General features: G+C 35.9%; 1 protein-coding gene and 1 pseudogene across 9 annotated transcripts in view; one reads left to right on the top strand and one right to left on the bottom strand.

Annotated features, from left to right (window-relative positions):
- The window catches only part of Ccdc18 (coiled-coil domain containing 18), a 114,182-nt gene that overhangs the window by 86,652 nt on the left and 3,780 nt on the right, over nucleotides 1-23,750 (bottom strand). For all 9 annotated transcript variants that reach the window (XM_010644892.2, XM_010644895.2, XM_033758153.1 and 6 more), the window contains 3 exons: nucleotides 20,479-20,640; nucleotides 15,526-15,632; nucleotides 11,644-11,772 (listed from right to left, as the gene is read on the bottom strand). In XM_010644892.2, the coding sequence (XP_010643194.1) occupies nucleotides 11,644-11,772; nucleotides 15,526-15,632; nucleotides 20,479-20,640 (398 nt within the window). The remainder of the gene's footprint in view (nucleotides 1-11,643; nucleotides 11,773-15,525; nucleotides 15,633-20,478; nucleotides 20,641-23,750) is intronic.
- LOC104876719 lies at nucleotides 23,029-23,508 on the top strand (annotated as a pseudogene).

Genomic DNA, 23,750 nt, shown 5'->3' with positions numbered 1-23,750 from the left:
CAGTTTATTCACACCAGAGAAACTATTTGGTATTTACACATGTGTGACTTATTTCACTTAGAAGTATATCCTCAATGTTTCTTTTTTCCTTTTCTCATTATTTATTCTTTTCCCCTCCTTCTTATCCACTACCCCCTCACTTCCCCTTCCCCTTTAACCTTTTCTTCCTATTTCATATTATCCATTATACATTTTGTTTGTTTGTTTTTGGTACCAGGGATCAAACTCAGGTCCTTGCACTTGTGAGGCAGTCGGCAGCATCAATGAGCTAAATTCCTGACCCCTATTATACATTTTGATCCTTATTTACACTTTCAGTTTCTCATACCAGAAAAACTATTTGATATTTACACATGCATGTCCTATCTATTTTACTTAAAAATACCACATTGTCTTTATCCATTCATCTATTGTGATGGGCATATGGGCTTTCCTGGATTTAGCTATTATAAATTAAGCTGCTATAAATATGAGTAGGCATGTATCATTGTGTTATGATGACTTTCTTTTGGGACAATACCTAGAAGGGAATAGTCAGGCCAAATGGAACCTCTAGTTTTAGTTTTTTGAGGAATCTCCATACTGATTTGCATAGTGGTTGTACAAATTTGCATTCCCACCAATAATGGAGACGGTTCCTTTTTCCCCACAGCCTTGCCAGCATTTGTTATAGCTTGATTTCTTAATGATAGCCATTCTTTCTGGAGTGACATGGAATCTCAGTGTTGTTTCAATTTGCATTTCTCAAATGGCCTGCTTTGTTAAGCAAATTTTCATGTATTTATTGGCCATTTGTGTTTCTTCATCTGAGAAGTATCTACTAATTTCATATACCCATTTTTGGAATGAATCTTTAATTTTAGGGTCTAATTTTTTTGAGTTGTCTATTCTAGATATTAGTCCTCTGTCTGAGGAATAAATGGAAAAAGAAATTGTTCCTATTCTGTAGGTTGTCTCTTCGCTCTGTTGGTGGCTTCCTTTGTGTACAAGCTTTTTAACTTGAAGTGATCCCATTTGTTGAAATTTGTAATTATTTCCTATGTAACCAGAATTTTGTTCATAAAGTCTTTGCCTCTACCTCTATCTTCAAAAGTTTTACCTATCGTATCTTATAAAAGATTAAGTGTTTCTGTTTTAATATTTAGATCTTTGATCCATTTTAATTTTAGTTTAGTGCATGGTGAGAGATACGGTCAAATTCAGTCTTTGGCATGAGGAAAGCCAGTTTTCCAGCACCATTTGTTAAACAGGCTATCTTTCCTCCAGTGAAGGTTATCTGGCCCCTTTGTCAAAGATGAGGTAACTGAATGTGCCCAAACTTGTTTCTGAATCTTTCATCCTGTTCCACTGATCCACAAGTCTGTTCTTTGGCCAATACTAATGCTATTTTTTATCACTATATTTTGTAATACAACTTTAAATCTGGGATTGTGATGTTCCTGCCTTGCCTTTGTTGTCCAGCATTGCTTTTGCTGTTCTAGATTTCTCTTGCTTCCAAATTAATTTTAGGATTGTTTTCTCTAGTTCTGTGAGAAAAGCTGCTGGTATTTTTAAAGATCAATACACAAGGACCTGGGTTTTAGCTCAGTGGTTCCACTGCCTGCTTCACAAGCGCAAGGACCGGAGTTCAATTCCCAGTACCCAAAAAAAATTCAATACACAAGATGATATACTTACACTTCTCTGTATTGGCAAAGAACTAGATATTGATATTTTATAAATAACATTTTTATAAGAGCATCAGCCATAAAATTAAATATTGACATACATACCAAATATGAAGGTATAGAATGCTAATATAAATGTACCATGGTACAACCACTATAGGAGCTGGTCAGTCTTTAGAATGATAAACATTTACCTCCTTTTGATACATACACTGAACCACTAGGTATTAACTAAAGAGAAATAATAGCAAAAAATTGCTAATTGCAACTTTGTTAAAACCCTCTACTGGAACCAATCTGAAGGTCCATTAACAGAGTAACATTATGACATAACCATATAAAAATTATTCAGTAATAAAGAGAACACAAAAATTCATACATGCAACATGAATCTCCAAATAATGATGCATGAAAAAAGGAGTAAACAGCTTATGATATTACTTACATAAAATCCCAGAGAAGGCAAACTAGTTTATACTGACAGTAAATCACTGTTCCTAGAGATCAGGAGCCAGCGAGGAAGATAGGTATTCCATATGGGTACACAAGGTAACTTTGAAGGTGATGGATATATTATACTTATGGTGGTTTCAAAGGTTTCTACATATGTTAAGACAGATTTATTTTTAAGTCTGTAGTTTATATCAATTATCTCAATATACCACCTAAAAATGGTTCTATGTAAAAATGTAATCTCCTATTCCTTTTGAAAAACAAGATCGGGCAAACATACAATTGTCTTCATGCTTTAGGAAGACAATCAAAGAAGAATATTTCTATGACACATAAGTCTTTTGACTCTGGACTACAGTATAGTATTTCTTCTCTGGCTCCTTTTATTTGCCATTGTAGCAGTGGCCTTGAAGTGAACAGCCCAAGCAGGCTATGCAAATCCAGAAAATTTTTTAGATTATTTTTTCTGCAAGTTACCCTTATCTCTCTGAGCTATGGTGATTGGATTGGAATACCTGTGGAAGCACCTTCAGATGGGGTAAATCCCCAAAGCTTGCTGTAGTCACCCCCAATTTTATTCATATAGTGTTTCAGTTCCAATTATAACTGTGCTTAAAGAATCTGTGATTTGACTCCAGGGAATAGGGTAAAAGCCATTGAATGGGCTCACAGACCATATGGGGTAATATGATTCATATTGGCCAAGTGATAGAGGTAAAGAACCTTCAGCAAAAGTATTGGCATTCAAGTAACTAGGGCCGTGAATACATCAGAATGCGTAATGCGGCTCCTGAGATGGTCCCACATGCCTATGGGGAATCTTCAGTGTAGATATTAGATCTGAGACTTAACATTTGGCAGATGATTTCTCAGGGCATTTCTCCAATGTCTATCCTTACGTTAAGCAAGCAGACAGCACATCTCTTGCATTCCTAAGGCCTTTCTCAACAGGAATGAGTAAAGGTCACTGATTGATAGCTTTCTCAGTAACCACACTTTACTCCTGTGAATTGATTTGCCCGATGTTTAATGAAGCCAGACTTGGCTTTTGAGAAAATTTTTCACATTTGTGGAGCCAATAAGTCTATTTTCCAATATGGATTCTCTGGTACTAGAGAAATATGGACTAAGGCATTTCTCGTACTCATAAGGCCTTGCTCTGATATGAACTCTGTTGTAAAATGAAGTTGGAGCTTTGGCTAAAGAATTGTTCACACTCAATGCACTCATTTAGCAGGTGTGAACTCTCTGGTGTACAATGAGGCTAGAGCTATGGCCAAGCAATTTCACACATCCAGTGTATTCCTCAGGCCTATGACCAGTGTGCATTTTTTGGTACCCAACAAGTGTGATTTTTATAGTTAAAGAATATTCTAGAAATGCTACATTCCTAAAATTCTGCATTAGTGTGAATCCTCTGGTATTCAACATGTCTAAATGTTTATATAATTTTGCACATCTGTTGCACAATCACTATAATTGTCTGATGAATTGTGAATTGTCTGGTGCTTGATCAGATTGTATATAAATATAAATGCTTTAGTCATATTCACAATGCTCACATCCTCTCTCCAGTGTAGGAGTGTGTTTTAGCTGCTATACGCTTTCCCCCATAGGCTGCATATATAAAGCCTTACTCCAGGGTTCTATTTTATGACAAACAAGGCTGATGCCTCTGCTATAGGTGTTCCCACATTTTGTTACATTTGGATGTCCTCTATCCAATGTGAAATTTCTTGTGCTGAACACAAGGTGGGATCTCCTGCTAGGTTTTTTTTTGGTACCAGGGATTGAACTTGGGTTCTTGTGCTTGTGAGGCAGGCACGGGAACCACTGAGCTATATCCCCGGCCCCCTTTTTTTTTTTGGTTTTTTTGAGACAAGGGTCTTACTATGTAGTTGAGACTGACCTAGAACTCACTATGTAGCCCAGGCTGTTCTCGAACTCACAGCGATCCTTCTGCCTCTGCCCCCATGTGCTAGGATTACAGGTGTGTGCCACCACACCCAGCTGTCCTCCTGCCAGTTTTTAACCACGTTCATTACACTGATATGGTCTTGTTACTTTGAATTGTCTGGTGTACAAAGAGTCTGGAGTTTTGTCTGAAAATTTTCCCACGTATGCTGCACTCATAAGGGCTTTCTTCACTGTGAATTCTCAGAAGCTGAACAAGTTTATCTTTATGGCTGAAGGCCTTCCCACATTCACATTCACTGCATTCATAAGGTTTTGTTCCAGTATGAATTCCCTAGTGTAAACTGAGGCTTGATTCATAGGTGAAACATTTCCCACATTTAGTGTACTCATACACCTTTTCACCAGTGTGAATTCTCTGGTGTGAAATAAGGCTGCAGCTTTCTCTAAAGAACATACCACATTCACTGTACTCATAAGACTTTTCTCCAGTGTGAACTCTCCTCTGTGCAATAAGGTAAGAACTTCGAATAAATGATTTCCTGTATTCACTGCACTCATAAGTTTTTATCTCAGCGTGAACTCTCTGGTGTTCAATAAAGGTAGAACTCTAAAAAATTTCCCACATTTGGTAGGCTCAAAAGGCCTTTCTTCAGTGTGATTCTCTGGTGCTGTCCAAGTCTGGACTTGCATCTGAAGGCTTTCCATATTCACTGAATTCATAAGGTGCTGCAGTAGCATGAACCTACTGGTGTAGGAGGATGGGATTTTAGCTAAAGAACTTGACATGTTCATCATACTTGTGTGGCTTCTCACTAGTGTGAACTCTGATGTGCAATAAAGACAGGGTCTGATCTACGGATGTCCCCACTTTCAGTCACTTCTCTTCTTTGGTGCCAAACAAATGTGACTGTGTGGCTCAAGAATGTCCCACATTTGCTGCACTTATAAAGTCTTTCCTTAGTGCAAAAGCCCATTCCTTAGCTAGTGCTCATGTGTGGATTTCCTTTATTACTCCTGGCCTGCTACTGGAGATGGCTTGAGCTGCCCAGGGATCCTCTCCATCATCTATGCACAACTCACTGAGGTGTGTGCTCTACAGCTGTTAATAACAACCATCTCCTCACATCTGTAAAGAGCCACAGTTATCTTCCACAGGCCTCACGTGTGCAGCTTCTGCCCAGATTGTATGTCCTGATGCTCAGCCAGAAACAAAATGTCTTTCATCACTGAGCCACACATCTCACAAGGGTAGACTTTCTGGGTGGCAGTACCTATATTCAGTTCTCTGACTTATGAATACCTCGAGATGATGCCTCCTCAACTTCAACTGGTAATCAACAACAAGGGCCAGTTCAGTTTTGAGATGACTGGAGTGAAGTCAGCCACATTAGGCACCCAGGTCTGTTATTCCATCTTGAGTTGAACTACATGAATCCAGGAAGATATAAGTCCCAGTGAGACCATGAGGGCAATCTCCAGCATCGCATCCAAGTACAGGAGCCTGTGTCTCCTCAAGAAGCTTCCACCCTTCCCAGGAAAAGTCCACTTCCACATCCCCAAAGGTCATACTGCCCTGTGCATGATGAGTATGCTCTTCTGCTTGCATAGGTACCTAAGCCAGGTCCTTTAGGCCAACCATCACCAACAAAGCCTGTAGCTAAGGGTAAAGCCATGAGAGGTGGACTCTGAAATAACCACTGTCACTCTGCAGCACCCTCAGTCATCTTTAAAACCATGTCCATCAGCAGGGACAACACTTGCTCTCAACACTGCTTACTCTATCTTGACAACTAAGGAATCATGTGAAATAGACGTCAGAGTAACCAAGATGACTGTCCTTCTATTGGTATTTTGATTGGGATTGCATTAAATCTATATAACAGTATTTTCACTATTGGTTCTGCCTAACCAAGAACAGGGGACATCTTTACATTTTCTGATATCTTCTCCAATCTCCTTTTTTAGAGTACTATAGTTTTCATTGTAGAGGTCTTTCACTTCCTTGGTTAGGTTAATTCTTAAATATTCAATTGTTCTTGATGGTATTGTGAGATGTGGTAGTTCCATAATTTCTCTTAGTGAGCTTGTTATTGATATATAGGAATGCTATTGATTTTTGAGTGTTGACCTTGTATCCTGCTATGCTACAGATTTTGGTTATTAATTCTAAGAGTCTTTTGGTAGGATTCTGGGGGCCTTTTATATGTAGAGCATTGTGTCATCAGCAAATAATGGTAACTTTTCCCTTTTCTATCCATATTCTTTTTATTTCTTTCTCATCTAAATGCTCTGACTAGGGCCGGGGATTTAGCTCAGTGGTTCTGCCACCTGCCTGGCAAGCACAAGGACCCGAGTTCAACCCGCGGTACCAAATAAAAATAAAATGCTCTAATGGTTCCCAAACTATACTGAACAGAAGTAGTAATTGTGGGCACTAACCTTGTTTTGTTCCTGATTGTAGTGTGAAAGCCTTCAGCTTTTCTCTACTTAGTACAACGATGGCTATTGGTTTGTCACTGATGGCATTTATCAGATTGAGAAAAAGACCTTTTATGCAATTTCTTTTTCATCCTGAATGGATGTTGGAATTTCTCAAATGCTTTTTCTGCATCTATTGAGATGATCATGTGGTTTTGTCCTTGCTCCTATTTATGTGAATTATATGTATTGATTTACCTAAGTTGAACTATCCTTGCATCCCTGGATGATCATAGTATATAATCTTTTGGATGATTTGTTGCATTCTGATGCCAGTATCTTATTGAAGATTCTCACATCTATGTTCATTAAAAAGATTGGCCTGTAGCTCTCTTTTCAGGTTGTCTTAGTGACTTTCCTCTCATTGCTGAGACAAAACACCTAACACACAAATTTAAAGGGGGAAAGTTTATTTGGCTTACAGTTCATAGAGTTTTAGTCCACAATTGGCTAGCTCCAACATAGGGTAGCAGAGGGCCAAGAGTTCATGGTGATGGAAGAGAGCAGAAACAATAAAGAATCCTACCCACACACTCCTGCCTCCTTACTAACCCAATGCCTCCCCATGTGAGCCTGCTGCATGGCATACAGTGCCTTTTGGCTCCAAAATTTCTTTTTCTGAGACAGGGTCTCACTATGTAGTTCAGACTGGGCTTGAACTCACTACGGAGCCCAGCCTGTCTTCCAATGTCAGTTCTACTGACTTAGCCTCCCAAGTGCTGGGATTCTGGGAATGTGTCACCATGCCTGGCTGTGCCATCACACCTGGCACAAAACTGTGTGTAAAAACTTCTTTTGTTATATATCTGTGTATCTTACCATACCTAATTTTTAAAGTCCTGGGTACATTTTAAAAGTATCCATTAAAATTATGTTTTTAGGGCCGGGGATTTAGCTCAGTGGTTCTGCCACCTGCCTCGCAAGCACAAGGGCCCGAGCTCAATTCCTGGTACCAAAAAAAAAAAAGACTTTAATTTTTATTGGGTGAAGTATATGAATTTTAAATGAGTCAATTTTTGTACATGTATATACTTACATAACTGCTACCTAGATTAAATGTAGAACATTTCTAGTACCCTCAAAGGATCCTTTGTGTGCCCTCCCAGTTTAAACTCTATCCTAAAAAAGGTAAGCACTAGACTTTTCTTTGGATATATTAATTTTGCCTATTCTTGATTTCATATGGGATTATATAGTATTTTCTTGGGTCTGGCCTCTTTCGCTGAAAGTGTCCATGTTACATAGTTATGATTACTTTTTTTCTTTTTCTTTCTTTTCTTCTTTTTTTTTTTTCTTGTTACTGGAGATCAAACTCAGGACCTAGTGCTTGTAAGGCAGGTGCAGTACCACTGGGCTAAATCCCCGGCCCATGACTGCTTTTTTCTAAAGGATATGTTTCATTAATGTGAAATGCCACTATTTATATAATGATTCTATTACCAATGAACATTTAACAGTTACAAATGAAATTACTTTAAAAGTCTTTGTGTATGTCAAAAAATAGATATAGGCACTCATTTCTGCTGCAGTGGCTATAAGATCATACAGCAGGCTTATGTTCAGCTTTAGTAGATACTGACAGTTTTCTATAGTAGTTCTGTAATTGACACTCCCACTTGAAATGTATGAGCATTCCAATTATTCCACATCTTTGCCAAATCCTGATATTGTGCATCTTCTTCATTTTAGCCATTGTGGATTGTAGTAGGCCTGATTTTTCCTTTTGCCATCATCACTGTTATTTGTTTGCAGATTTAGCTAGCCATACATCTATTTAAATTTTCACTTTATTTAATTTTATTAACTATATTTTGATGAGAAATTTATTTAGTCTAAGTTTTCAAGTTTATTGTCATAAAATGGTTCATACTTATTGGTGGTAGGGGTTATTTTATCATTTGCTTGTTTTTTGCAGGGCTGGGGATTGAACCCAGGGCCTTGTGCATGTTAGGCAAGTACCTGAACACTGAAGTTCATTCCTAGTCCTGGACTTTATCTTTTATATCACAGCTAACTCTGTAATTTAGGATTCAATCTCAATATTATATTTTGTACCTTTTATCCTTGATTAATCTTGTCTGAGCCCATTTATTTGAGCATTATGAAAACAACTGACAAGCTGTTTTAGTCCTCTATGTTGCTTCTTTGTTTTTCATTTGTCCAATTTGCCTTTATCATCACTTTTTTTTTCCCCTCTAGTACTGGGGATTGAACTTAGGACCTTGTGCTTGCCAGGCAAGCAGTGTGCTGCTGAGCCACATCCCTGGCTATCTTCATTATTTTAATACATATGTCAAGTTTTTGATAGTCTTTCTTCTGATGTCCTTTTTCTGACTTCATAAGTGAATATTTTGGCTCATTAATTTTTAGTCATAATTCACAATATGCACATAGGTTGTTTTGTTTTGTTTTGTTACTAGGGATTGAACTTGGGTCCTTGAGATTAAGGCAGGTGGTGGAACCACTGAGCTAAAACCCTGGCCCCATAGGTTATTGTTTTTTCAGTTTTAGTCTATTTTGCTGCTATAACAAAAATAGAAATTTAGCTCTAGAGGCTAGGAAGTTCAAGAATGAGAGCCTAGAAAGTTAGGGTCCAGTCTGTTTTCAAGATGGCACCCTAAATACTGTGCCCCCCAGAAGGGAGGAATGTTGTATTCTCACATGCCAGGAGGCAGAAGGGCAAAAGAGGATGAGACACTTCTGTCAACCCCCTTTATATGGATATTAATCCATCCTTCATGATCTAACCACCACTCAAAGGCCTCACCTTTCTCAGGACTGTTACACTAAAGACTGCATCACCAAAACATGGATTTAGAGATACAAATTCAAACCATACCATAATATCAATGCTCATTCTAGTTCTACAAAATGCTCCAAGAGGCTTCATGCCACACCTCTATTTATACAAGTTCTTTGATAAAACACATAAAATCATTCATAATATAGATCAGCCTCTTTCTTGCCTCATCTACTATAGCTATCTAAAAAGATCATAAAACTAGGTTAGAAGTCTGGCTTGGTTTTTAGAGCCCTTGCTTAGTATGCGCAAAGCCCTAGGTTCAATCTCCAGAACCATAAAATAATCATGACTTAGACTTACCTGGCAATGATGATTTTTCATACTCATATCTTTGCACATGCTATCTAGAATGTATCTATTCCCATTTATTCACCTTGTAAAAGCAAAGTCAATATTCTACAAAGTGTATCTTATATAAGTTCTACAGAGGGAACTAGTAGTTCTTTTACCCTTCTTTTAAGCAGCTATATTATAAATCTGGTCTTCATATATTACTATCTTACCATTTTAAGGAACTATATCTGAATAAGTAGTTTGAACTTTAGAATATATAACTACAGTTGTTTACACAATAGCTATAATTTGTTAATATTTATTAAACACCTTACAATTTTTCATTTAACGTTTATCTCTATTCATACCAAGATAATATCACTTTGATATAATGGATTAAAAAAACTAAAGTTTGAGAAGGTTTAAGAATTTGCCCAAGGTAACAAAGCCACTGATGAAGTAAAATCTAGCTGACTCAAAAATCTAAATGTTTTCCACTGAATAATATTGCCTAACAAATACATATTGTAATTTGGATAATACTAACCAAATGGTGCTAGGAAAATGTTCTTATAGACATTTTTTTAAAATTAAAAAATGACATAGATAAGTTTTTAGAAATTTTTAAAGTATAAATGAAATCAAATACTTACACCTAGTCAAATAACTTTTAAAAAATACTTTCTTATATTAACTCCTCTGAAAGTATTATGTATCATAAATATATACTACTAAAAATAATTAGAAAAAGAAATTTTTAAATTGAAAAAATAAAAATTACCTTCTTTAAAACCTAATTTATATCATAGCATAAATCTTAATTTTTGTCAAAGATAAAAATGCAAATCATATTTTGTACTGGGGAGAAGCTGTTATAAACATAAGTACTACAAGTATATTTTGTTACAAAATTTCATTAGTTTAAACTAAAAAATTTGTCTTTATTGCAACAATTATAATACTTGATCTCAAAATAACTGTAATACTTTATTTCAAAACATTATTTACACAAAGATATTTTTATATTACTTATATTTTCCTAAAATAACCACATTTTCTCATAAATTTGATTTCTTTTTCTATCATATCACTGAGGTGAAATTTTGTTTTAAAGAGTTCATACAATATTTTATTTAGGAAAAAAACAGAAACAAATTTTTTTTGTAAATAGAGAGTGGTAGAGGGGTGGAAGGGAGGGAAGGGGAATGAGGAAAAAAGCAAGAACCAAGATATATCATGTACAGGTACAAATTCCCAGTGATAAATTCAATCATACATAAAATCATACATAAATCATACACAATCATAATAAAATGGAACAATAAACTTAATGAATAAAAAATACTTTATTTAGATGTTATATTAATTTAAAAGCTTTCTTGTGTTATAAGAATGCAATATACTGGTTTTAAGTAGGTAATGCAACTTAATTAACATTAATAATCATTACCAGTAATCCATTAATTAATTCCAAGCCAGAATGCCAATAACAAAATCTACACATGAAAATTTTAACAGGAGGGCCAGGGATTTAGCTCTGTGGTTCCGCCGCCTGCCTCACAAGCACAAGGTCCCAAATTCAATCCCCAGTAACAACAACAACAAAAAAGTTTAATAGGAAAAATTTAAAGGCTAAAATGAGGGCTGGGGGATTCTGCTGCCGCCTGCCTCACAAGCACATGGACCTAAGTTTAATCCCCAGTACCAAAAAAAAAAAAGAAATTCACATTCAAGCGCAAGGACCCAAGTTTGAACCCCGGTACCAAAAAAATAAAATAAAATAAAATAAATAAAATAAAGGCTTAAATGAACACTATATTATTCTACTGCCAAATTTCTAAAAGTTTTTCACTTCAAAAATTGTTTGTTTTAGCTGGGTGTGATGGTGAATGCCTGTAATCCCAGCACTTGGGAGGATAAGGCAGGAGGACTGCTATGAGTTCAAGACTAGCCTGGGCTACATAGTGAGTTGAAGGCCAGACTGAATTACTTAGGAAGACCCTGTCTCAAGAAAAAAATTTTCAAAAAACTGTTTGCTTTAGACACACATACCTTTTTCCTTGTTTTCTTTGTTCAAGTAAGTCTACCTTCAACTTTATACATTCCTCTTTGGACTCTTGAAAACGTTTTTCTTTTTCAATCACCATTTTCTGGCTCTGCTCTAATTTATCTTCTGCCTCTCTATAAAATAAAATAAAATTTACAGTGACAATGACAAGTCCAAAACAATGCAACATTAGAAATTCTATGGCTCTGAATCAGGGAGTTAAAAGAAACAGAAAAAAACATATTCATCATTTTTAACTAAACATTTTTATAAGGAATACTTTCATCAAATGAGAAATATAATAAGGCTCATTATATTTCATAGTGACATACTAGAAACATTGCAAGAACAACTGTCATCCTATACCCAAAGATTTTTCTGACAGTTTTACCCTAAGTAAAAAAACAAAACTGAGTAATAAGTATTAAGAACGATAAGAATGAAAGAAAGGGGGCCAGAGATTTAGCTCAGTGGTTCCGGCGCCTGCCTCGCAAGCACAAGGGCCCAAGTTCGAACCCCGGTACAAAAAAAAAAAAAAAAAGGATGATAAGAGGGGCAACCCACTTTTCGGTCCCCCTTCTGTCTCAAACAGAAGCTTTCTTTTCCTCAATAAACTTTTCCTACTCTTAACCTCCACTGTTCCTAGAATTCATTCTTTAATTTTAGAGAACACAAACTCACATTTCAGATATCTAGCAGGTTTGGAGTTATATCTCTTCCCCCTATATCATTTTGGAGGTTTTCTACTGAGATTACTGGTTGGAAGTAAGAGTTTTCTTTCATGGGTTCTAACTTTGGTCCTTTTACTTCATAGACTGTAACTTGTTTCATAGATTCTGATTTTTGATTCATAAATTCAGGCCTTTGTTTTGGCTTTTGTTTCAAAAGTGTCTTAATTTTAAGTTGTGTGTTTTAAATGTTTGCAAATTTGTTTTCCTTATGCATTGTGTTTTATTAAAATTATGTTCTATTCTTCTTTTGTATATGTTGCATTTGGACTTAGTTGCTTAAAATGGTTGTAAAATGGGTATCTTGAGAAATTATCTCGGATAAAGACAGTTCAGGCTTTTATGTGTCCCTTATAGAATTGTAAACAAATGGTGGTTACTCTGCCAGCTACTAATTGCCTTTATGGCAGCTGCCACTCTCAAAGCAGAGGTCAGGTTTCTCCCGTTACCCTCTGGTGAATCTCCACTCCTATTGCTGTCAATGGGGGTTGGGGGGTGGAACATTGACCAGAGAGGCAATGGGTTCTTTTAGAGACAGATCTCTGATTACGTGGAACTAGCAGAAATTGAGGTGACAACTGAGGGGTCATGGCCAGGGCTACTCTCTGGCAGATACCCAAAGGTACCTCAGAAGAAACTAGCTCCCGACAGTTGATCTGGGTAATCAGCAGAAAATTTCCACTTCTTGTCCCAATCTGGACTCCTCCATGAGGTGAAAGGAGAACTCTCTCAGTGATCATTAAGTATCCACTGTCTCAGAGTGATCTGAAACGAGCCCTTTCTTAAGCCTCTGTTAAGAGTTGACCTAGAGGTTTGGATTTCTTTCTCTACTATTATTAGTAAGGCAGACCTCTAGACAAATATAGAAAACAAATTTTTCACAGACTAAAAACTACCAAAACCTTCTCCCCGCACCTACTAGACCTGGTCTTCATCATTTAAATGTGTAGGGGAGAAAAAAAATGCCTTTTATGACAGGTTATGCACTTTGGAACATTGACTGTGGACTTACAAAATGTTATATGGTGATTTTTTGGATGTTTAACCAGCTTAAGCTTTATTTGGGCTTTTTTCTTTCTGGAGTGAATTAGAAACTCCCCTCAAACCTTTCTCCAACTTGTTGGAAGTTCATTTGAGAGTCTCTCCTAGTCCTACTGCTCCTTCCAGAAAGTCATACTAAGACAACTGGCCACAATTGTTTTGTCTCACACTAGGGAAAATAGCAATCAGTAACTTGGATTTGTTTTTAGATGCTAACTAGAATATGGGACTCTTTGTTCAGCCTTTCTCTTCCTTCATGTGTGCTCATAAGAAGATGATAAAGATGCCTTTACTATGAAGATTGTGGCTGCTAGGAAGACCTATGAGTTTCAAATAGTGAATTTAAAATGGACCTTAAAGGAGTAACCTTGTCTTGCTGCTAATAAAAGTTTCCTAAGAGACTGAGTAGACAGCAGGAATTTCTCAGAGCTCTCTCTACCTAGGCCCCAGGGCAGAATCTCTGACTTAGCATCTCTGCAGGTGATCTCTTTTGCAGGAAAAGTGCCTTATTTTCCTCTCTCTTTCAAGGATCTAGAAAGCAATGGTTTGAATCTCTTGTTTTGCTAGCAATACTTCCTTCTCTAAACATGATTGTTATAGCCGAAGTCAACTGTTCAATCCCTGGTACCAAAAAATAAAAAATAAAATAAAAGAAACTTATGTGATGTATATGTGCCACCATGCTTAGGGAAGCTTAGTTGCCACAGTCGAAACAATGTCACACACAAAAATTAGAGGTTGGACATTATGACTAGGGGCTAAGGTCTTAACCCAGCCTTTTCAGAAAATATCCCTGATGCCCACCCACCCTTATTAAAAATCCTCGTAGGCTTACTATGTGACTTGCTCCCCGATTTGACCCTCATTTAATCAATGTTACCTGGGTGACTGTACTTGTAATCTTATTGGTTGGTCATGATTTTGCCCCACCTCATGCCCACCTTGTAATTTTCCACTGGGTCTTACAGTTTTGTCCACTTTGTAGTACCTGACTTACCACATGGCTTTGCTGTATAAAACATCTTTGAAAAGTGGAATGAGTTCGCAACCCACTTTCCAGTCTCCCTTCTTTCTGTCTCTTTTCGACAGAAGCTTTCTTTCCCTCAATAAATTTTTCCTACTCTTAAAAAAAAGAATGATAAGAAAGACAATTTTTTTTTAACTGAATGATCATTACCTACCTACAAAACTGAGAACTGAGATGTTAATTGGAATAAGTGTTAAAATAGTTCAATTACAAAATAGTTATACTATACAAAAATCAACCTAGGACACACTATTAGTTCTAGTTATTTAGGAGGCTAAGGAAAGAAAATCACTTGATCCAAGGAGTTCAAAGCCAGACTGGGTAACTAATACCCTAGTCCTTAAAAAATAAATAAATAAAATCATTAGCCTTCCCTTCCCATCTATTAGCAATGAACAAAATAGGAATTCACAATAACAAAATTATAAAATATCTAGGAATAAGTTTTAAATATAAAATAATGTGTATTACAAAGAAAATTACAAAATTGATAAGACTTAAATGATAACTTCCGTATGTTTCAGAATCATTTGCAGAGTTTGTCAGAATGCAAATTTCTGGGCCTTATCTCATAGTAAGCCTGAAATATGACCTGAGAATTTAGATTTCTCACAAGTTCTCAGGTCATACTAAGACTGCTAGTCTGAGAACTGTACTTTGAGAATTTACTCAGATATTGTAATATGCTATTCAGTGTACACACAGACACACAGACATATATAAACACGCACAAACACACGTTATTCTAGACAAAAGAGAAAAATAAATGATAAAGTATCCAGTTCCTAATATTTTATTTCCTAAACTCCATTAAAGTACTGAGTACATACATTATTATATAAGGAAAGAAACAAACCAATTTATATTTAATGAAAGTATCTAATAAGGATCTTTTTAAAGTTCTTATATGCTACTTATAACTTGTAGCCAAGAGTTTTGATTGAATGAAAATATATCCAATAAGTTCTAGGACATCTGGACACTATTAGATCACTATAGATTTATTGGAGTAGGGGTAAGGCATAAAATTTAGCAAGATATAACAACTAGAAATAAGAATAAAAGTGGTAAGGGAATAAAAGTATATTTACCTCAAAACTTTATCTTGAGCAGAAACTTCTGCTTCCAAACTCATAATCTGCTCTTCTAAAATTGGGATAGTTGTTGCCTGGTGTTGAGCAGACTCAAGCACAGAAATCTAAACCATAAAAACAACCTTTAGAATATTTTCTTTCAAAAATAAATTGATCTACTTGTTCCTTAGCTGTTTTCCTATCAGATGAGAAGGTTCAATATTACTCTACAATCACTGGTCAAATGTAAAGTTCACCATATTTCTTTCATCAACATTCAAATGGGTATGTCATCATCAAAAAATATTCTCAGCATTCCTGCTATAACCCTTAAATTAATATCCCACTACAACAAATCAGTTATTTGCGGAGGCAGGGGGGATAAGAGTATCTACTGATATCATACCATCTAGAAAGAATGTCAAACCGTAAAAAGTTATATAAGAAAATATTTATAGTGGAATATGGTAGTACATGCCTGTAATCCTAGCAGTTTAGGAGGCCAAAGAAAGAAGATTGCAAGTTCAAGTCCAGCCTGGCCAACTTAGCAACTTAGGGAGGCCCTGTCTCAAAATAAAATAAAAGGAGAAGGAGTGTTGGGTGTGCAGCTCAGTGCAACAGCTCTAGGTTCAAAGACCAGTACTGCCAAAAAAATTATATTATATATATTTATATATATAAAATATATAATGTATTAAGACTTTTATGATTTAAAAACATTTTAAAATACATGCTTAATAGAGAAAACCTAGGTTATACAGGAAAATGTAGTAATCATACAACTTAAAAAATGAACAGAGTACAATGTTGTAGCGTCTTTTTTTTTTTGGTACCAGGGATTGAACTCAGGACCTTGCACTTTCAAGGCAGGTGGCAGAACCACTGAGGTAAATTTCCGGCCCTGTTGTAGCATTTCATGAATGACTCTACAACCTAGATGGTGAGGAAGAAAATTAATTATCTTTACTCAAAAATCAAAATATCAATGAAAAATAATAATTCCTAAAAAAGAAAGTTGAGAACATGTAGAAAATGAGTTATAGTAGCAGAAAGGGATGACACAATGGGTGGAAATCAGAGATATAATTCAGTTTCTACAGAAAACAACCACCCCTTTCTTTTCTCCTTCCCAGAACACCAACAGCAAGTCCTACAGGTAAAGAATTTAGAGTTTAGAAAAGAAATTGAACAATAGGCTTGGGAACCTAGGGCACTACACAAAATCATAAGCAAGGATGAAACTGAGCAATAAATAAGGGAACTAATAAAAAACCATAAGCCACCAAGTTCCTATTCAATCTCACTGAGGACTACCACACAAGTGGGAAATCAGAGGTTCTTTGCTGGAGAAACTAGATAAAAAGAAAAAGACCATCACAGACTGATACTGGTTGAAGGTAAGCAGATGCTTCCCTAGAAAAGGGCTACTTCTACAATCATCACGTACAAATTAAGCCCACTGAATAAACCAGCAATCCACAGAGCTGCTACATAGCATTTATAAATGCTTTTCTCCTAATATGAATAGTCAAAACATGAAAGGTCCCAAACAAAACAAAAAAGGAACTATCAGCAAGAAAAGCAAGTGTGTGTGCGTGTAAATCATTGTATCTTCAAAATTTAGAGAGAATGCTCCATGAGAATGTTCTTAAATACAAAATAGAGAAGGGATAGTTTTGGAAAAGAAAAAAAAGTTAGTCTAAAGATTCAATGGACGTATAAAAATAATGTTGTAGAAATTTTCTGTAAAGAACCACAACAAGCAGGAAGATGAAAAACCTCCATGATTTAGGTCCCCCCCATACCCCTAAAATATTTAGAGGAAGAATTCTGGTGATGGGGCATTTCCCTAGAGGAAAAACAAAAGAAAGAACAGAGAGAAGACAATCCTATCATTATCCAAAAACATGATAAAAGAAAAATTTGCAGAACCAAAAGACACACACATTTTCAGCCTGAAAAGGCCCTGATGTAGGACCAACACAAATAATGAAGTCCTTCAAAGACACATCAACATAAAGTTTAAAAGAGAACAAGAAAAATCTTAAAATCTACAATAAAGTGAGAAACAAATGAATAAAAGATTACATGCTAAGGAAAGTGATTCACAACAGCACTTGACTTTCAAAGCATCACTGGAGGGCAGAAAATAAGAAAGCAATACTCTAAAAATTCTGAAAACAATATTCAGCCAGGAACAGTAGTACACACATGTAATCCCAGCTAATTGAGAACTTGAGACAAGAGGATTGCAATTTTGAAGCAAACCTTGGCAATTTAAAGAAACATTATCTTCAAAAAAAATTTAAAGTCTGAGTGGTGTAGCTCAGTGGCAGAAGACAGAACATTAGCCTAGTATACATGAAGTCCTTAGTTTAATATCCAGTACCACCAAAAAAAAAATCTTTCAGTGTAGAATCTAATCATGAGATAAAGAGAAGTTAAGACTTTTCAGACAAGTGAGGAAGCCACTGGAAGATAAGGTCTAATTTTAAAAAAGAATAGAAAAAAATAAGAATAGAACAAAACTGAGAAAGAACACAACATGATATTCAGGAAACAATAGGTCAACTTAGAAGAATATCAGAAATGCCTCAGGACGGCAGCTGGATAGCAGATATGGAGGGCAAAATGCTCAGAAAGAGCAGGATGACAAGTTCCAGATGTGTACAAAACATTGCCAAAAGGTAAATTATGAACATCCTGATTTGAGTCAAGGGAGAACTTCTGCAAAAGTTTCCTAATTCATCAAAGCCAAGTTCTGGGATTACAAGTGTAATACCAGCACTCTGGGAGGGTAGGGCAGGAAGACTGTAGATTGGAGGCCCTCTCTCAAAATACCTGAGGGATGTAACTCAATACAAAGGTCCTGGGTTCAATCCCTAATACTGTCGGGGAAAGAGGATAGGGCACAACTGCTCAGAACTTCCCTGGAAAAGGCAGCTTCCTTAAAAAATATTTTATTGAAGTAATTTAGAAAATGTTAAAATGGAGAATAAAATATTATCTGCATAGAATAACTACCTAGTGTGTTTATATACTAAAAAGGTCCAAAATTTTATTACTTCAATATATCTATATTTTATTATCTGTGTCTCTTTTGACTTTAAATAAACATTTATGTTTTACAAATTATACTTAAATAAATTTAAAGCACCATTAATGAACAGGAAAAGTGAACACAAGAAATCTACATAGTAAACAAATATTCTAAAAAAATAAACTTCATAAAAAAAAATCAAGAAAATAGTACAGTAAATCTCTGACTTATGAACACTCAGGTTGTGAACCTTCAGATACCAACAGATCTTGCACTATGAAAACTTGTATATGCGAACAAATCACAGAAGTAGCTCACATGTCTGCCAGAAACTGTCAAAGCTGTGCTGCTCTGTGCTTATTGTACAGTGCCAGAATGAAGTTACATCAGGAAAGACGATGATTACAGCTTTCAAAGCAGCAAAGGACAGACTTACTCTGTTGTTTGGTAGCAATGCTTCCAGTGATGTGAAACTAAAGCCTCTTAGGTTACCACTCAGAGAATCCAAGAGCCCTCAAAAATATAACCAAGGGTTCTCTACTGGTTATATACAAGAGTAACTCCAAAGCCTGGGTTACACAGGCCATTTCCCAGGACTCATTTTCCCACTTTATCCCAGAGATAAAGAAATACTAGAGAAAGATATCCCTTTCAACGTTCCTTGCAGTGCACCAGGTCACCACTAATTCATAGATGACTTTTATCCCAATGTTAAAGTAGTGCATCTACCTCTGAATACTATAGCACTCATTCAACCTATGGACCAAGGAGTTACAGAAACTTTTAAGTATTATTTATGTCACACTTTTTGTCAGGCAGTGAAGATAACTGATGAAACAGAACAACCTTGCAACAATTTTGGAAGGACTGTAACATCTACAAGGCCATAAAAACATCAACTTTGCTTGCCATGAGCTTTCAGCTATTACCATGAATGAGGTTTGGAAGAACCTTTGTTTGGAATTTGCTCATGAAGTTCATGGACTTGAAAAGATGGGTAAGGAGACAAAGAGGTCTTCAAGAACTTAGTAAACTTAGTAAGAAGCTGGAGCTACATCTTCCAAGAGGACAACTTCACTAAATTCCTTGCTGTACAGCATGAGGAGCTTATTAATGGGGGCCTGATGGAATGAGAGGCTCATCAAAAAGATGAAGATTAAAGAGGAAGACGGAACTGAAGAACCAAAGAGATTCACAGCACAGGAAATGGCAAGGGGATTTTCTTTACTTGAAGAGGCACTGTTAAGTTTTTGAGCCACAGGACCCCAGTGTAGAATCATACACAAAGATTGCATCAGTCATTCAGAATGCCATGTAGTGCTACAAAGTAATCTATGATGAAAAAAAACAGCTATTACTCAGACCCTGATATCACACTCTTAAGTGAAATAAATCACACACACGTGTAAATACCACATTGCTTCCTCTGGTGTGAGAAACTGAAAGTATAAATGAGGACCAAAATGTATAATAGGCATTGTAAAACAGGAAGAAAATGTTCAAAGGGGAATGGGAACTAGGGAGAGGGGGGTGAGGAAAAGAAAGGAAGGGAAAGAAAAAAAATGAGGAAAGAAAAAAGTAAACAAAGCTTTTATACAAAGGAAGGGTGGAGGAGTTGAAGGGAGGGAAGGGGAATGGAAAAAAATAAGAAATAAGATATATCATACACAAGTACAAATTCCCTATGATGAATGTGATCAGTATGTATACCTATAATGTACCAATTTGTAAAAAGCTGACTTATGTAAATGCAAAAAATATAAAGTTCTCTCCTAAATAATTTTCAGATATGAAACTAATTTTATAACACTGACAGTATCATAATAAATATGTATAATACACTAAGGTAATACAAAGAATATTTTTCCAATTACAAATCTTAAAATTACAACTACTTTCTGTTGGCATTCTTAACACTTCAAGATACATACTTTTGCTCTTGATTGTGTTAGTTCAAAGTGGATCGATTCTATTTTACTCATTAAAGAATGATTCTGTGTGACCAAACAAGCATTCTGTTGCCTAAGTATATCAAGTTTTTCTCGCAGACTTTTAATTTCCTGATCCACAGGAGTAGAAGACAAAAAAGACATCTGAAAGTAAAAAACAACAATCTATTATCAATTACTTAATGGTTAATACTGTGAAAATAACACACAATTATTAAAATGACTTACAAGCTCAGAAAAGTGAGTTAAAATATTTACTAAGTACTGATGAAAATGTGACAAAAATCAGTATTATTTCCCCTTTGGTGGAAGTATACATTTGGGAAACAGTGGCATTGCTGGGTCTTATCCATGAAAAATAAATGTGTTAAAAGAAACAGTATCACAACTATATATAAACCTGAGATTTTTGTATCTGAGTATATATAAATATCCATAACTACACTGTCCACAAGCCACAAGAAATAGAAGAAACCCAAATTCCTCCAATAGATAGGCTGATTCAATAGATCCCTAGTAAATGAGATGAAACACAGGGGCATTCAACCTCTGAGCTACATCCCTAGTTCTATTTTTTATTTTGGACAGTCTCACTGAGTTGCTTAGGCAGGACTCAAACTTGTGATTCTCCTGCCTCAGCCTCACTTAGTGCCCACCGGTAGTCCCAGCATTTGGGAGGCTGAGGTAATAGGATTGCTGTGAATTTGAGGCCACCCTAGACTACAGTGAGTTCAGGGCCAACCTGAACTACACAGTGAGACTCTGTCTCAAAAAATCAAAAAAGAGGAAAAGGAGGAAGAGAAAAGAAGTCAAAATTATATAAAGAAAAGGCATACACTGAAATCTCTAGCCCATTTCTACTAGACAATCATTTTTATAACTTTTTAGTCTTCAGTGATTTTACACATGTACACAAGCAATACAAATTACTGACTTCCAGCTGCGCATGGCAGCTCACGCCTATAATCCCAGCACTTGGGAGGCAGAGGCAGGAGCATCACTGCAAGTTTGAGACCAGCCTGGGCTACATAGTGAGTTCTAGGTCAGTCTCAACTACATAGTGAGACCCTGTCTCAAAAAACCAAACCAAACCAAAACAAAACAAAAACAAAAACAAACAAACAAAAAAAATTACTGACTTCCTTCACTTCTTTATCAAAACTTGCATATTATGAATACTATATTCTGTACTTTGTACTTTTTACTTGAACAATATATACTGGCAATTTCTCTAATCAGTTGCAGTTTCCACTGTGTGAACAAACTAAATAGTTTATTCAGTCATGTACTACTGGACACTGGAGCTAGCTATTTCTAATCTTTTGTTATGACACTCAATGCCTCATTTTATACTTGTTTGGGTATATGTGTTGGGTAGTTTTCCAGGTAAATATCACCAAATGCTTCTTTTTTGGGTTTATTTAACTTTGTGTTCCTACCAACAATGTGTATCCCAACATCACCACAAAAGACAGTGTGATATATAGATGTTTAACAATCTGACAGGTAAGAACTAGTACTAAATATAGTTTCATTTTTAATTTCTCTTATTATAAGTGAAATTGAACACTTTACTATTTGAAGATCATTTTCATTTCCTTTTCCATTCATGTCTTTTTAAACCATTTCTTTCTTTCTTTTTTTTTTTTTTCTATCTGGCTCTTTAAATGCTTGAGATTAGCCTTTGTCTTCAAAAAACATTACCAATATTTTTCTCTTTGACTTGTGGTTTTCATAGGATTTTATTTGTGGTAAAACAGTGATTTCAACCATAGTGTATGTACAATAAGAATGATCAGTAATTTGAATTAGGATATAGATCAAAGGTCCCAGAATATATATGCTTTTGTAGGCATGAAATTTGAATCTATTTTCTAAAATGTAAGCTCAAATAGCTTCATTATGCAGCAACCTTAAAAAATCGTTGGCTTTCCAAAGCATAATAAGCAAACTTTCACCAAAAAGTATTATGATATACACACATGCAATCATATCGGTGTATGTGAGTTGGGGATAAGAAAATAAAGGGCAGCAACAGCCAGGTTGTGGCACATGTATGTAATCCTACCACTTAGAAGGCACAAGCCAGAGGACTTTGAGATCGAGGACCACCTAGGGCACACAGTTCAAGGCTAGCCTGGACCACACAGCAAGACTTTGTTACAAAAAAAAAAGAAAAAGAGAGAGAGAGGGAGAGAGAGAGAGGAAGAGAGATAAACACAGGGAGATAGATAATATGACACAATAAGAGGAAAAGAGTTCCAGAGCAAGAAGCCATCTCTAATATCACTGACAATCTTAGGGGTACTGAAAGAGACAAGTCCACATAGCAGCTGACTCAAGCTAAATGATAGATATACTTTAATTAATAAATAACTGATCACCTAATATTTTCAGAGCATAATGCTAAAATCAGGGGATTTAAATTTACTTGAGAAAAGGATATTATTTAAGTGCAAAACAACAATAAATATATAAGTTTAAAAACAAAATAGTTGGTCATCACTAGCTGCCTGAGGATCTGCTGTCATCATGAATGACATGGTAACTATCAGGACGAGGAAGTTCATGACCAATTGACTACTTCAAAGGAAACAAATGATCACGGATAGCCTTCACCCTAGGAAAGCAATAGTACCCAAGACAGAAATTCGAAAAAGGTAAAAGACCACACCAGATGTCATTATTTTGTACTAGGGATCGAACTCAGGACATTATGCTTCTAAGGCAAGGCAGTGGAACCACTGAGCTAAATCCCTGGCCCCCAGATGTCATTTTTGTATTTGGATTCAAAATCCATTTTGGTGGTGGCAAGATAACTGGCTTTGGCACAATTTATGATTCCTTGGATTATGCAAAGAAAAATGAACCCAAATATGAACTTGCAAGCATGGCCTGTAAGAGAAGAAAAAGACCTCAAGAAAGCAGTGAAAGGAATGCAGCAACAGAATGAAGAAAGTTAGAGGGACTGCAAAGGCCAATATTGGTACTGGCAAAAGGCCAAAGGAGTAAAGATTCTGCAATATATGTCTGCAGTGATTGTACAAATTTTCCATGAGAGTATTTAATAAATTGTAAAAACTTACAGAATACTTCAAAATAATTATGTTTTTGTTAGGACATGAACAGAACAATTACATTTTAATTCTTGAACAATACAGAAAAAGACTATAGAAAACATGAATAAGACATTTAAAGCAAAACTCAAAGAAAAGCATTTTAAATAGACCTGTCTAACATTAAAACTATTTTAA

Source organism: Fukomys damarensis, unplaced genomic scaffold, assembly GCF_012274545.1.
Source record: "Fukomys damarensis isolate Sample0158 unplaced genomic scaffold, DMR_v1.0_HiC HiC_scaffold_33, whole genome shotgun sequence".
Lineage (NCBI taxonomy): Eukaryota > Metazoa > Chordata > Mammalia > Rodentia > Bathyergidae > Fukomys > Fukomys damarensis.
Note: the sequence above shows the minus strand (reverse complement) of the source record. Positions and strands in the feature narration are given on the sequence as shown.